The 13,444-nt window shown below is 43.1% G+C and overlaps 2 protein-coding genes across 12 annotated transcripts in view; one reads left to right on the forward strand and one right to left on the reverse strand.

Annotated features, from left to right (window-relative positions):
- Positions 1-124: 124 nt before the first annotated feature.
- On the reverse strand, positions 125-9,085 carry UTP18 (UTP18 small subunit processome component). The gene is made up of 14 exons (XM_037406743.1): positions 8,679-9,085; positions 8,390-8,517; positions 8,190-8,285; positions 7,470-7,549; positions 7,160-7,245; positions 6,703-6,828; positions 5,674-5,848; positions 5,234-5,334; positions 4,323-4,413; positions 3,874-3,997; positions 2,800-2,974; positions 2,054-2,196; positions 960-1,019; positions 125-281 (listed from the first exon to the last, which is right to left on the reverse strand). The coding sequence occupies exons 1-13, from the start codon at positions 9,039-9,041 to the stop codon at positions 995-997; spliced, it is 1,713 nt and encodes a 570-aa protein (XP_037262640.1). The 5' UTR covers positions 9,042-9,085; the 3' UTR covers positions 125-281; positions 960-994.
- A 241-nt stretch (positions 9,086-9,326) lies between these two features.
- MBTD1 (mbt domain containing 1) overlaps positions 9,327-13,444 on the forward strand; it is a 31,834-nt gene continuing 27,716 nt past the window's right edge. For 3 of the 11 annotated variants that reach the window (XR_005107260.1, XM_037406774.1, XM_037406799.1), the window contains exons 1-2: positions 9,332-9,774; positions 11,121-11,168. Coding sequence is in view for 6 of the 11 variants with exons in the window: in XM_037406774.1 (XP_037262671.1) it covers positions 9,754-9,774; positions 11,121-11,168 (69 nt within the window). In the remaining 5 variants the exon portion in view is untranslated. Of the gene's footprint in view, positions 9,775-11,120; positions 11,169-11,495; positions 11,685-13,444 lie in introns of all 11 variants that reach the window. The other 8 variants (XM_037406859.1, XM_037406848.1, XM_037406832.1 and 5 more) reach the window with 5 other exon arrangements.

Genomic DNA, 13,444 nt, shown 5'->3' on the forward strand with positions numbered 1-13,444 from the left:
TTCAGCACTGGAACGCTTCATAGACTCATGATAACTAGACACATTTAAGCACTTCTTGAAGACATGAGCTGAATAACAAGCATCAAGATCTACTTAAGTCATTTGTTTACAAAAACCATCGGAAAAAGTTGGAACAACTTGCCTGGAAACTTATCGGGTGCATTTATTAAGAACAACATTCAAAACCACAGAAGTTATATTAGGATTTTAGAGCTTCTGTATAAAATAAAAAAGCTTTTGTTTGATTTTGTCAGTCTACTCGCATCTGCAGGTTACAACACCTAGGGAAAGATGAGTACAGAGAATTTTGTTAGTATCTTCCAAACATTTAGCCATCGCAAAATTTGATGCAAGCTTCACATGCAGAAGATGTACCTGCTTCCTGTCTGAACAAGTTGAGCTTCCAACCATTAATACATTATGGGTCAAACAACTGCTGTATTACTGCCAAGGCTACAGGTCTTCCCAGTTTTGCAAGAAGAGTCTAAAGTGTATAATAAAGTCCTATCTGCACACAAGCTACACTTCAAACTTCAGAAATTTATGTAACCTAAATTTGAAATTACATTATGTAGAGTCATGCCGGCTCACTTCCACGACTTTGTAACAGGATCAAGCCAAGTATCTGCCAGGCTACAGCTGCTTTTGACAGCACTGCCTAGGGGTTTGACTCAAACACATACAGGTTTTTAAGAACTGCTGTCAACAGGACTGAGCACGGCTTTAGATAGAACTACCAACTCCCTGTACGAGTATTAGTAAGACAAGCTGAGACTGTCAAGCCAAGCCTGACTTCTGCCCATCACGTGGAGCCAACTACACATGTGATCCAGACAGAACAGTTTAAAACTACACAGTATTAAGAAGTTCTTGTTGCCATCTATAGAGAGGTGGAGACAGCAAAATGAAAATAAGGTTCCTCTAGACAATGTTGTCAACAGTTCGAGTGCTACTTTTACCTGAGTTACCGGTCCCCTATCTCCTGTATCTTCTTTTAAAAATCTGAATAATGTTTCAGCCTGAAAAAAAAAGTTGAGAGATTTAAAGCTTTTCAGTAACCTGTTAACAACACAAAGAAGCAACAACTCTTCCGCAGCGTCACTGAGTGCTCTTAGCTAATCTGAAACACGAGTGTAGCAAAAGATAGCAATGATCCACAAGCCACATTTACTTCAAGTGCCATTATAATATGCAGTTCAAGTTCAAATAAAGGACAAATCACAAGATTTAGTCACACTTTTTAGACCCGCTTGAATCTTTTTGTAAATTCTCCCTGTCAGACTTTGCAGATTATTAGTCTCACACTAAAAATACAGTTTTTCATGTATCACATGAAGTCAGCTTAAAAAAAAAAACCAACCAAACATTCCTGCTCAGTTATTACCACTCCTTACCCCTGACCACACCAGCAGGAAAAAAAAAAACACTGACACCACTTCTCCCTTCTCACAAAAAGGCTAAAGTTAAGCTTATGCTAGTCAGACATCAACCACAGAGTTCCACTTCCACACTGAAACTAGGATTTTAGAATCGAATTGTCAGCTGGCAAGATAATGCATTTACTCCTAGCTCCTCACAATAAGCCACAAAGTCTTGCTACATGCACTACCCAGCACCCGCAGCGAGCCTTCAGACTTTCTGAGCCCCAGCGCTCACCACAGGATCACAGGATGGCTGGGGGTGGAAAGGACCTCTGAAGCTCAATGAGAACAAACCAATGCCAGATACAGAAGTTAACACCAAAGCAGAGATGTTCTCTTTCAATCCTCTAAATAATTTTTCTTTTAACAGGGTGAGCATCCAGTACCTGGCTTTCTGCATCTTACATTATTTCAGAACAGGACAATGACAGTTCTGCCAGGGATGTCTGCAGCAATGTGTATTTTAATCAGACAATAACCAAGGCTCATGCTCCAGAAAGGAAAGCCAGCTGTGCACTCAGTGAAGTCCTCAGGTGAAATTCAGATCACAAAGTCAGATCTTATCATTTACAAGTCATCTGCTCCATCTCACAGAAGACAAACACAATTAACCAACCAAACTTAGTACATACCTAAATAACAAAGCTTTGCCTTTGTTATTTGCTACAGAGAAAAAACCACTTCTGGGAGAAAAGTCCATAGATTGCGCAAGATAAATCTGTTTTCTTCTGAACACCGGGAAGTTTGAGAATACAGTATATGAAGGAATGTGTACCTATTGAGAAATAGGTCATTAGTTATAAGCTAGGAAAGAGCCACTAAAACGCAAATTAAAGTACAAATTTAAAATTGAAGGTCAATTAAGTTCAAATGTGCAGTTACATGCCTATTCTACACCACACTATATTGAGCTCTATGGGAGAAAAGGTGCAGGGAACACACTAGGAAGCCAGTTATTGCAACTCATTTGCTTTTAAGTAATTACATCAAGCAGTAAAAATAAGATTCAAAACTCTCAGATTAATTCAATAGTTCCACTGTTGGCCAGAATTCTGACAAGGCTGGCAAAATTTTGAATGAACTAGGAAAAACACCACATAATAAAACCATTACAGTTAACAGCTGCCAAAAAATCACATTTGTTGCCGAGTTATGTTTACAGCACTAAAATAAGGGCATTTTGGTAAACTAGACCCTAAAATGTTATTTCCAGAACAACTCACATGAAAAAATGTACAGTATCTTGTACATATCCTGATCTACCCAGTCCTGCAGATTTTGCAGTATCTGTATCAGCTCAGTATCAGTTTTATTATGTCACCAGAAACATTTTTGATCAAGACACAAAAAAAGGTTGCCCTAAAGAAGCTGGACATACCAACTTGACAGCCTCATCAGTTTCACGGGAAGCCACTGCCAAGATTTCTGTGGTGGGATTGAAGGTCACACATGTAGCAGATGTAACGAGGTTCATTATGGCTTTAACTGGTTTAGGATGTTTTTCTCTGAGGCAGACATCAGTAGTATATAAATTTACAACTCCAGAAGCCGAACTAAAAAAAAAGAAATTAACAGAGACTAAACAATGAAAAATGTAACATTTAGAGTACATATTACCTTGTTTCCTATAGCCACCATTCAACTAAAAACCTAACTACCAATTATTTACTCGAGTTTGTAATTATATTTTGTTTGGAGCTCCATTTTGCTTTGGAGTTTCTAAGAGTAGAGGGGTTTGTTTGGGATTTATTTTCTATATGAAGAGATACACTTCACTGAACAGCCTTGGTACGTCCATCTCTTGCACAGAATTAATTCAAAGCAATGAGAGCTTAGCATCAAAAGATCCTGAAATACTTTCAAAGTTTTTTTTTTTTTTTTTTTTATACCCTATAGTGTAAGGCCACTTCAAAAATCTTCGATAGTGGGCTAAGAAAAGGCATACTGCACTGAAGTATTTGCTAGTCTCATTTAGAATTGACACACTAGCTGAAGTTGTACCTCTGTTAAGTATACTCGGAGAAGCACTTTCAAGCTTTCAGCTTTTGAGTTGAGGAAACTTTTCAAATGCTAACATGCTGTCTTGCAGAAGCCAGATGAGGCATATAGGAAAAATAACTAGAAAAGGGGGAGGAGCTGGAATTGACATTTATGCTACAGAATTTGTGATTTCAGTCAGTATGGTTTCAAAATTAACTACTAAAGCCATATATGGCAACAGTAACACATTAGGAGCGATACTGGTATGGAGTGTGTTACACTATTTCAGATGTACACAGAACAAATCAAGTCATTATCATAAAACAGGCAATAGTCATCTATTCACATCCACTCTAACCTTATTAAAGCCAAACTTATTCCCTCTTCCTGCACTCTCACCAGCCACCAATAAACTTACTGAAGAACTTAAAAAGTTAAAATAGCAAGAAGCTGTCAAATCCAAGTTACTTACCCACATGCCACATACTGGTTATTTTTTGAAACAGCAATGCACTTTCCTTCCAGACAACCTTCATCTTCAAATTTGTGCAGACACTTTCTGCTTCTCACATCCCAAATGAAAACTTCACCTTCCTCTGGTTGCAGGATAAAGTAGAAGATTATAGAAACCACACATAGACAAACAGTGTGTTCTGTATTTTGTTAAAATAAAGCTGATTACATGACAACTATTAGCTCATTTACAACTACCAAAGGTAGGGTTGTTTTTTTTTTTTAATATGAACTACAGGCATAATAGAATAGTTAACTCCATTCTTTAATGCCCAATCACTCGATAGTTATTTTTAGGTAAAATACTGGCATAAAGTCTCTTAGTTATCTTTGAAAAATAATAGGTGACTGAAGAACTTACACAATTGGAATAGAATTATGATGAGTGCTGTTTGAGAGAATACTTACTTGAATAGCTATATATTTTACTGCTGTCTGGAGTGAAAGCAGATGCAGTGCATCTTCCATTTACCTTCATAGTGCTAATCAGTTCCTTTGTCTATAGAATGAAGAACAATGGTCACAATGATACTACCAAAAACCTGTAGGAAAGTTGTTTCCCTACAACTGTCCTAGGAAAAAATCTTTATTTAGCTACACTAACATTAAAAGAACAGCATCAACATTGTCAGTGCCTACAGACCGGAGCACAAGCCGATGCTCATGAGTCCATGATCAATTTATTACCACCACACAACCACAGCTAGTTCAATAAACACTCATTTGCTGAAGGGTCTTCGTTATATAATGGAACTAAACTTTCATTTTAAAAAACATTTTTCCTAGTAAAAGTTTAAAACAGACCCAGCTGCCATCATGTGGCATTTTAAAGTTTAACTGAAACAATTCTATATGTGTTATGAATCACAGTAGATGACATGATTCATGAACATGACACACAAGCACGCACTAGCGCTATTCCCAAAAAAGCAGTCCTGTACTTCTCCCACCCTCAGACGCCTGTTTCCACATCGAGGCCATTTCTTTTGTTAACACAGCATTCATGTAATCAGCCAAAATACATTGACATAGGCCTTGTCTCCACAGAAAGCTTAAAACCCCATGAGACTCCCGTCTTGGCTCCACCAGTCCCAAAGAAAACAGCACAGTCAAAAAAAATTCTCAGACACCCCAAAAAAATTTTCTAAAGCTACAGCTAGTTGATTCAGCAGCTCATTTTTGAAGGCTGTCACAGTATGTGTCACACCTTTGTTTCAACTGAAAGCTAGATTGCTTTTCAGGTTAAATCCAAGCAAGCAGAAGCAACAGGAAAGAGGTATGAATTAACTGAAGCAACATGAACCATGAAGAGAATCTACCTTCATTGACAACAAGTGAAGATAACCTGAAGTTCCAGTTAGAAGCATAAAAGATCCATCTGGAGAGAGTTCAAAGCTTTTGAGAAATCTTTCCTCCACACCTTTAAAAAGAGATTGAGAACTTCAAATTGTCATAATTCATTCTTTTCCCTCAACATTCAGAGGTATGACGAAGATGAGTAAGACCTGAATACACTTCAGCTTTTCTGTAATATACTGCTGCAGTAAAGCTACAGCTCAGCCTTGGTTGTGTGACCATTAGCTTTTAATATCACAGACAAATTAAAGCCAAGAGGTACTGGAGTAAATATCCCCAAAGACAAAGTAAAAATACCACCACCACCAATTCACTGCACCTCCTTTTAAAGCAAATTCATATGCCATCTCAATTTGGGACAGCTTTAGTTATGCCCAGACACTTACAGCATTCTAAAACGTACCTCTTACTTTCTGTACGGGAATAATACTTCCACTCATCATGTCATACACAAAGAACATGTTATGGTGAGTCCCAGTGGCTACAACTTGTTCTCCATCAACACTGAAACAAGCCTTATAAATTGGAAAACTCTCCAAATAGATGCTCTGTATTCTTGGATTCCTTATACCATCAACCTTCAAAAAACCCAACAGATTATCATATTAAGGAACATACCAAGTACTTGTACGTAACAAATTCATTATCAACTAGCCAGTACAAGGGACTCGAACAGTAGGAGGTACACCAGTTTGAAGCATTAATTTCTTCCTCTCTTCTCAGTCTACAAGTAACCTGGCTCTTGGCTTCTCACGCTGTATTACCAGGCACTCCCAAGCCTTCCTGGATATACTTCACATCTCTTAACCTTCCCTGCCTTGCCTGTGCTCGATTCAACTAATCACATCCATTGTGCTTAGTTAAAAAGGAAACATTTAGTTCACCTTCTTATTCCCTGTAGCCCCATGAGAGTATAAAATTCAATTCATGTCTTTGACCATTTCACTGACATGTTGAAAGTTCCTAAAGTTACAGACTTTAGTTTTCAGAGCAGGGCAGGACTGTCCAAGGATGAGTAGCTTCCTGCCGCAGTACACTCTTAACCCCCGAAATGATTGCACAGCAATATTACATTTTCAACTTAAAGTGGACTACTCCCCAGATGATGGGCTTTACAAACTTAAGGAAAAAAAAAAAAAAAGTCTCTTTAGTCCTCCTCACTCCAAACCTTAAAGCCAAACATGTCTCAAACCAAATCTTCAACTAAAAAAAATCTGATACAACCAAGTCTGCTCATACTCTGTGTGATATCAAGTCACAGATGGAAATTTCTTTACAATGGAACCCAGTTCCATTGTAAACACAGATGTTACAACCCCTGTGTGCACAGGAGAGAAAACGAAATCTATCATTCCAGGCTGTTTCAGGTATACTTAGCAGAAAGGGTTCTGTATTAGTAGCCATTTACACAGCATAGATTTAAATTCTTCACCTGAAAGAGTGACACAGATCGATCATGTCCAGCAGTCATGACTACTTGAGCAGAGGGATGAAACTGCACTGTCGCCAGTCTTCCATCAGCAAAACGTTCCTGATTAGCAGGCAAGCAGGTGCTAATCTAGAACACAGATCAAACACTTTATTTAAAGTCAAAAAACTGACTCTTATCCTGATGAACAGCTGATTTAATTGCTCTTTAATCCACAAGAACAAGATCTCAAACTCTATGATGAAGTTTCATACAGCATAAGCAGTACCTCAATTTATTGTTTCATGCTTTCACGATGTGAACCATCAAATTTGTCCAACTGCTTACTCTCTAGAGTTCCCAGTTAGAGATGCCAAGAAGAAATTCATTGGATCACTAATTTTACTACCCAAACAGCAACCAAGAAGCCAAAGCATGCACATGGGTCACAATGAAGCAAAAAGATAAGGCTTGCCTTTACCTTCAAAATACCTCTCGGCAAGGACTCTGAGTTTGATATGAAAGTGCCAGTCTTGCAGAGCAGATCATCATCTTCATCACTGTCACCTAATTAAAAGAAAGGCTAGTTCCACAAACACCCCCACACCAAAACCTACAGATTCCTTACAAAAAAGATTAAATCAAAGCACACTGAAAGAAGGAATAGAACTAACTTATCCAGCATATTATCACACTACTGAAACTGAGAAAACATTTAAAATAGTTCTTTTCTAAGAAACTGAATAGGAAAACAAAGAAGTGCTTATTAGAATAGCAATGAATTTATTTACTGTCACTTGCAGTCCTTTTGGATTTCTTCCTGTTTTTTAAGTCAGCCCAGGCAGGAACTCCTCCCATAGCTCGCTGAAACCTAGCGAGAGAAGGGCAAAAGGGAAAAAAACACCATCACACAGCTCAGAAAGTAGCATCCTTCTATGTGTTAAGTACCTATGAGATGTATAGTCACAGTTTTGTGAGGTTCCTTGCACTCACAACACTATGCAAGTTTTTTAAAGTTTCACCCAGCTTTCTGTGTTTCACTTACTTCCTGAAAACTGAAGCAAAACTATACCAAACATGAAAGCACTGCTCTTTGGGATGATATTAACTAATAGCATAAGATGACACCAAAACATCTGAAGTTCTGTTTTGCTACTGGCCATACCCACATTTCAGCTCATTCTTATATACCGTACCAAGTTAGTATCATCCATGCCCCTATTTCTGAAGCTATACATAACTATAAAATTCTGGTATAACTCCCTAGAAAATAAATTAGTTTGTGCACCTCTACTAAAGCAAGTATTAAACAAGTTCATCTAGGCAATGCTAATGTGCATTTTATTTACTATTCTTATTATTTTGGCTTTAAAAATACTGCAAGAAGCACTGCCTTTAAGCAGGCCACACGAATAGCGTGGGTAAAGAGGAAAATTAATTTGATGACTAAGTGTCACATAAATGTGTCTTATCTTAATAAAGACAGCCACAAAAACATTAGTGAAACTCACTGTTCTTCAAGTCTCTGCTTTAGCTTTTTCTTCGTAAGTGTCTTCTCAGCATCACTTTTCATGAAATCTTTCCGATACTTATGGGTCATATCAACACTAGAGGGAAAAAACAGACAAAACAGTTAGATCATTCAAGGTGAAGCCAGTTACAGTCACTCTGAAGCATGATATGTAACTCCCCCCCACAAACTTGAACTTACTTTTCATCAGCTTCATCATCTTCATCCACCCAGACTGGCTTTTTAGAGACGAATTTACTTTTTGCTTCGTTTTCTACTTCCGAATCACTAGAGTCTCTCTGGAAACCTCTGCTCTCTGTGGCATTAAACTGCAAACAACCAAACAGGCAGCTTAAGCCCAGCCACGGGTCGGTGCGGGGAGATGGGGAACGGGCAGGGGGCCGAAGCCAGCACCAGCCCTGCTCGGGGCCGCCCCCCCGCCCCAGGAGAGGGCACCGGGCGAGAGCCGCCCGCCAGCCCCCAGCCCTACCCGCGGAGGGTCAGCCAGGCGCTGCAGCAGCTCCTCCTCCTCCACGCCGAGACTAGCGCCGAACACCAGCTCCTCCAGCTCCCGCTCGGCGCCCGACGGGCAGCCAAGCACCTCCCGGTGCCAGGCGCGGCGAGCGGCCTCCGCCGCTGCCTGCACAGCCGCGGCCCGCTCAGCCGGCGCCACCGCGCTTGGCTGCTGCCCCCTCGCTGCTAGCTTCGTTCGCCTCATTTTCTTTACGTTCTTCATTTTTTTTACTTTCGTTGTTTTGTTTGTTTCGTTTATTTTCTTTATTTTCGTTGTTTTCGTTGCTTTCTTCGTTATCTGCGCCGCAGCCGGGCCAGGGCGGGGTGCCGCGCGCCCCATACCTCCTCACGGCGCCGCCGGAACCGGAAAGTGTGCGGCGCGTCACGTGACAGCTCCTCTTATACAGCCTCCCTCGCCCCGCCCCCGATCGTGATAGGCTCGCACCGCCGCCCCTCCTCTCCCCGCGTGACCCGGCCACTTCCCCCGCCTCCAGGCGCCGTCACGTGACCCTCTTTCTTTGCTTTCCCTCCCTCCCCCCTACCCCGCGCTCCACGTGATGCGGCCCGCGGCTGGGCCGCCCCATCGCGCGGCCAGGGGGGGCGCCCCCACCCCCGCCCGGCAACAGGCGCCCCCGAGCGGCATCTCAGCCGCCTCCCCGTGCGCGCCACCACCCGTCTCAAGGCACGGCGAGCGGCGGCGGGGCCGCTCCCCTCTCCTAAGCTCTACCCTAGCGCTGGGCATCCTCCTCCGCGCTGCGAATGGTTTGGCCCGGAGGGGGTACGGCGAGCGAGGAAGCCCCAGCCAGGCGGGAGCCCAATGAGGGCGCGCGGTGGGCTGGGCGCCGCGCCTGCGCAGCGCCGTATGCTAATGTTGTTGATGTTCCGGCGCCCGGAGTTGGGTTTCTTTCTCTGGCGGAGTGAGAGGCTGAACTTTCCAGGCCGCCTCCTGCCCCGCCGGGCCCGGCCCCTCGCAGGGGGAGGCGGCAGGCGGAGGGGGCCGAGCCGAGGGGAGGGGGCAGAGGCAGCGGGCGTCTCCTGCCCATGAGGGCCTGATGGAAAACACAAAGGACCTGGTGAGTAGCGCAGCCCGCGGGAGGCGGCAGCCGCTGAGGGGGGCGAGCGGGGCGGCTGGTGCCTGAGGGGAGCGAGCGGGGGAGGCGGGGGCGCTGAGCGTTCCCCCCGGTGCCTGCGGCGGGGGAGGCCGCCGGCCGCACCTGTGTGTGAGGGGGGCAGCCCCGGAGCCCTCCCGCTGTGGGGCGGGGATGGGGCTGGGGGTGCGGGGCCGGTGGGCGCCGCCGCGGAGAGCTGCCGGCGGGGCAGCCCGGGGCCGAGCGGCTCCCCCCGGGGTGGCGGAGCCTGTCAGGGGCCGCGGGCACGTGGGGGCGGCGGGGGCCCCTTTGTGCCCGGCCCGGCGGGGGCTGTGCCGGGGCTCGGCCGCCCCACGGCGCTGCCTGCGGGCGGGGGCCGGGGGGCAGCTCCGCCGAGTGCCGCCCCCCCCGCGGGCTCCCCTCACGCTGCAGCCCCGGGGGTGCAGCCCCCGGCCACGCTCGCAGGGGCGCCCTTCGCACCAGCCCTGCCAAAGCCGGGGGTTCCCTGCGCCCACCCGCCCCCACCCCCCCGGTTATTTTAATTTCACGCCTGTTTATATCGTGACTTTGTTCCTAACGCGGGCAGCACCAAACCTGCGAAACCAGTTTCACTTTCAGCTTGTTGCTGGAAATGCTTTAAAGTGCAGCGATTTCTGTCCGATGTGGCTTTAAAAAAAAATTTAAAAATCCCTGTTACAAAGCGTATGCTGATTATGGTAGAAACGGCTGCGTGCGAAAAAGTAATTAACTTTAAAATAACGATTTACAACGTGGGTGGCAGCCCTTGTGATATTTCCCATCTAAAACCAGTTAAAACTGTGAGCTGCGGGGCAGCCTTTTGTATTTTGAAATTAAAATTATTTTGCAGGTTTGGGAACCTGCGTTTACTTACTCGTCTGTTGGATTTCTTTATAACAGTCTGGCTTCAGCTTGTAAGGAATGGGGTAAAAAGGCTGAGAGAGCCTAATCTGGGAGCGAAAGCAGTATGTGCTTTTAAACAAAAGCACTTAGTGGGTTAGTAGTTTTTACTCATTGCTTCTGCCTAGGCATCGTGTTGAGGAAGCGTGTAACGTAAGCTAGAGGGAAACATGGCAGAGGAATATACTGTCCGATGTGGAAGTTATTATTTATGCTTCAGGAATTGATTAGCTGTTCCCGAGAGCATCTCGGCTTGTGCAGGTGCAAAGGGTTGTAGGCTGATAGTAACAATTCTCCAACCTTGTTCCCTAAAGAGCTAGGTGACCGGGGCACTAATGATAAATGTGTACAAAAGTTCCCTCTCATTGGCTTTCATTTCGCTTACCCTCTAAAATTTGATTTAATTTTGCAAGGCTTTTGATACCTTCTGCAAACTACTACTGCATACCTTCATTTCTCAGGTAAGTCAGTACACTCTGGGCATGTGTGATATTTTGCTGAATCTGGCTCTGAGCACATGGAATGAATTCAGGTTTGGTTTGGGGTTGGTGGTGTTTTTGGGGTTTTTTTTACCATTTGAATTGTTTGGGTTTTGGTTTTTTTTAATGGTAACACAGTGTTTAAAGTGAAGTATTTGCCTCTTCCAGATGCTCCTGTAAGGGCTTTGTAGAAACATAATGGAATTTGTAACGGATTTTCAGTTTTCTCAAAACTCGGATATTTCACATATTAATCATCACACCCCCCTCCAAAATTGCCTGCTAATTTGATATATTTTTTTATGAAAGAGTCTCCCCTCTTGTGTGAAACCCCCTGGGGAAGAGGCTATGGACAAAACCATTGGCAAACAGCAGAAACTGGCTTCAGACAAAATGCTGTCATACATAGCACATGAAGAGACAGGAAAAAACATTTCTGTAATTTTCCAGCAGAGATTTTACTTATTATAAGAGTGGAAGGCACATTTCCAGATAGAGGTGAGTTGCTTATATAAAAAAAGTAAGTTTGGTTGGTTCTGATTTCCAAGAATCCCAAGATGTTTAGCCTGGGGGGGGGTTGTTTGTTTGTTTTTAATGAAAGCTGAAAGTGTGTTTTCCTTAAATTGGTACCATGTTTGAGTTTTCTTTTTTTTTTTTTTTTTTGTTATGCTATAAGGCACAATTAGACTTCAGTTCCACAGGGGGCGAGCTAGTATTAATACAGTAAATTATTTTGGTCAGCTAACATTTGGAAGAGTTGTAATAAATTGGTTCCGTCGTCCTGTTTCCTTAATGCTAACATGCAGAGCTAAAACTAAGCTTGTAGCATAAAACATTAATGAACTTTCGAAAACAAAAGCTGTGCATCAAATTTAATACCAGCTGGGAAATACAGTATGGGAAATGTACGATTGTTAAGGATATCTGATTAAAGTAAATGTGTCTTATCACAGACCCTGGGCTTGAAGGTTGTGGTGACCTCGTTGCTGACCTTGGCCTCAAATACCATCTGTCCATACTGCTGTCATGATTCTGGGGGTTAGATCTGACTATAGGAAGCAATGCCTATCTCTTTAGGTGCTGGTAGGCCTTTGTTGAGCTACGGCTCTTGTACTCAAAGATCTAAATTGCTGCCCTTCTGAAACCAAGTACCAAATTGATTCAGTAGTAACAGCAGCCACTTTGAGTGGTTTGAAACCTTTGGATCATCCTGCTTTGACCAGGATGCACTTACCCGGGGACAAGAAGTTTGATTACTTAACAATGGGGTGGTTTTTTTGTAGTAAGTTTTCACCTTCAAAACACTTTCCCATAAATTTTGCCAATATTTGAGCATAGTCGTCATCAAGACACTAAAGCAATTTCCTGAGTAAGTATTTGATGTCTAATTAACATTAAATAGCGTTATTTTATGTTTTGGCCATACATTGTTCACCCTTGTGACCAGTTTTTTATGCTGAAAGAGTAGTTATTAGGCTCAAAGAATGTATGCTGTAATGTGCTGACCAAATTCAACGGTGTGTATATATATGGCTATATGTTAAGAGGGTGAAAAACTAGGTATTTTTAGTTGGTTTCTTGCTTTTAGGGAAACCGGCTTCCTTAACTATACTATTTTATCGTACCATTTGCCTTGTATAGTGGTTAATTAAGAGTATTTCTTAAAAATAAGTTGTTGCCAAGTATTCATAGGGAGGAGAAGAAGAACAGGAAAATGGGAAGTTGGGCAGAATAAGAAAGCAGTTCTTAAGAGTTCCTTTCTCCACCCATCCCTTCAATAAAGAAAAGTATGCATGAAACCCCCCCAAGCAAATAGTCGTACAGGCTTATTTGCCAGGCCCACTCACCCTAGACTCTGTATTGCTCTGCCTAAAAATCTCCTCTGTTGAGGAACCGGTAATCTGATTAGGAAAATAAGCCTTGGCCAGTATGCCTAAAAGTTTGTCTTGTTCTTTTGTTTGTGCATTGCTTCTGCTTAATGTACTAGTAGACTCCCTCTTAGCGGTGGAGTTACTTAAGCTGCTGCTCTTTCGGTATTAACCAGCTACAAGGTTCTGCATTTTATAGTGAGCCAGACTCCTGCTCAAAGCATGCTTTGCAGATAGGCAGGATGCTATTGCCTTGTTAGAAGGGGAAAGAGCAGTAATCTGGTTCAGTTTTGAGGAAATCATAACCTCGGCATGATTTTTAGTGCTAAATCCAGCTTCTAAGAGTAGGAAACTGTGGGGTGGGTTGGTTGGTTTTCTTGTGTGCCTGCA

This window comes from Falco rusticolus, chromosome 1, assembly GCF_015220075.1.
Source record: "Falco rusticolus isolate bFalRus1 chromosome 1, bFalRus1.pri, whole genome shotgun sequence".
Lineage (NCBI taxonomy): Eukaryota > Metazoa > Chordata > Aves > Falconiformes > Falconidae > Falco > Falco rusticolus.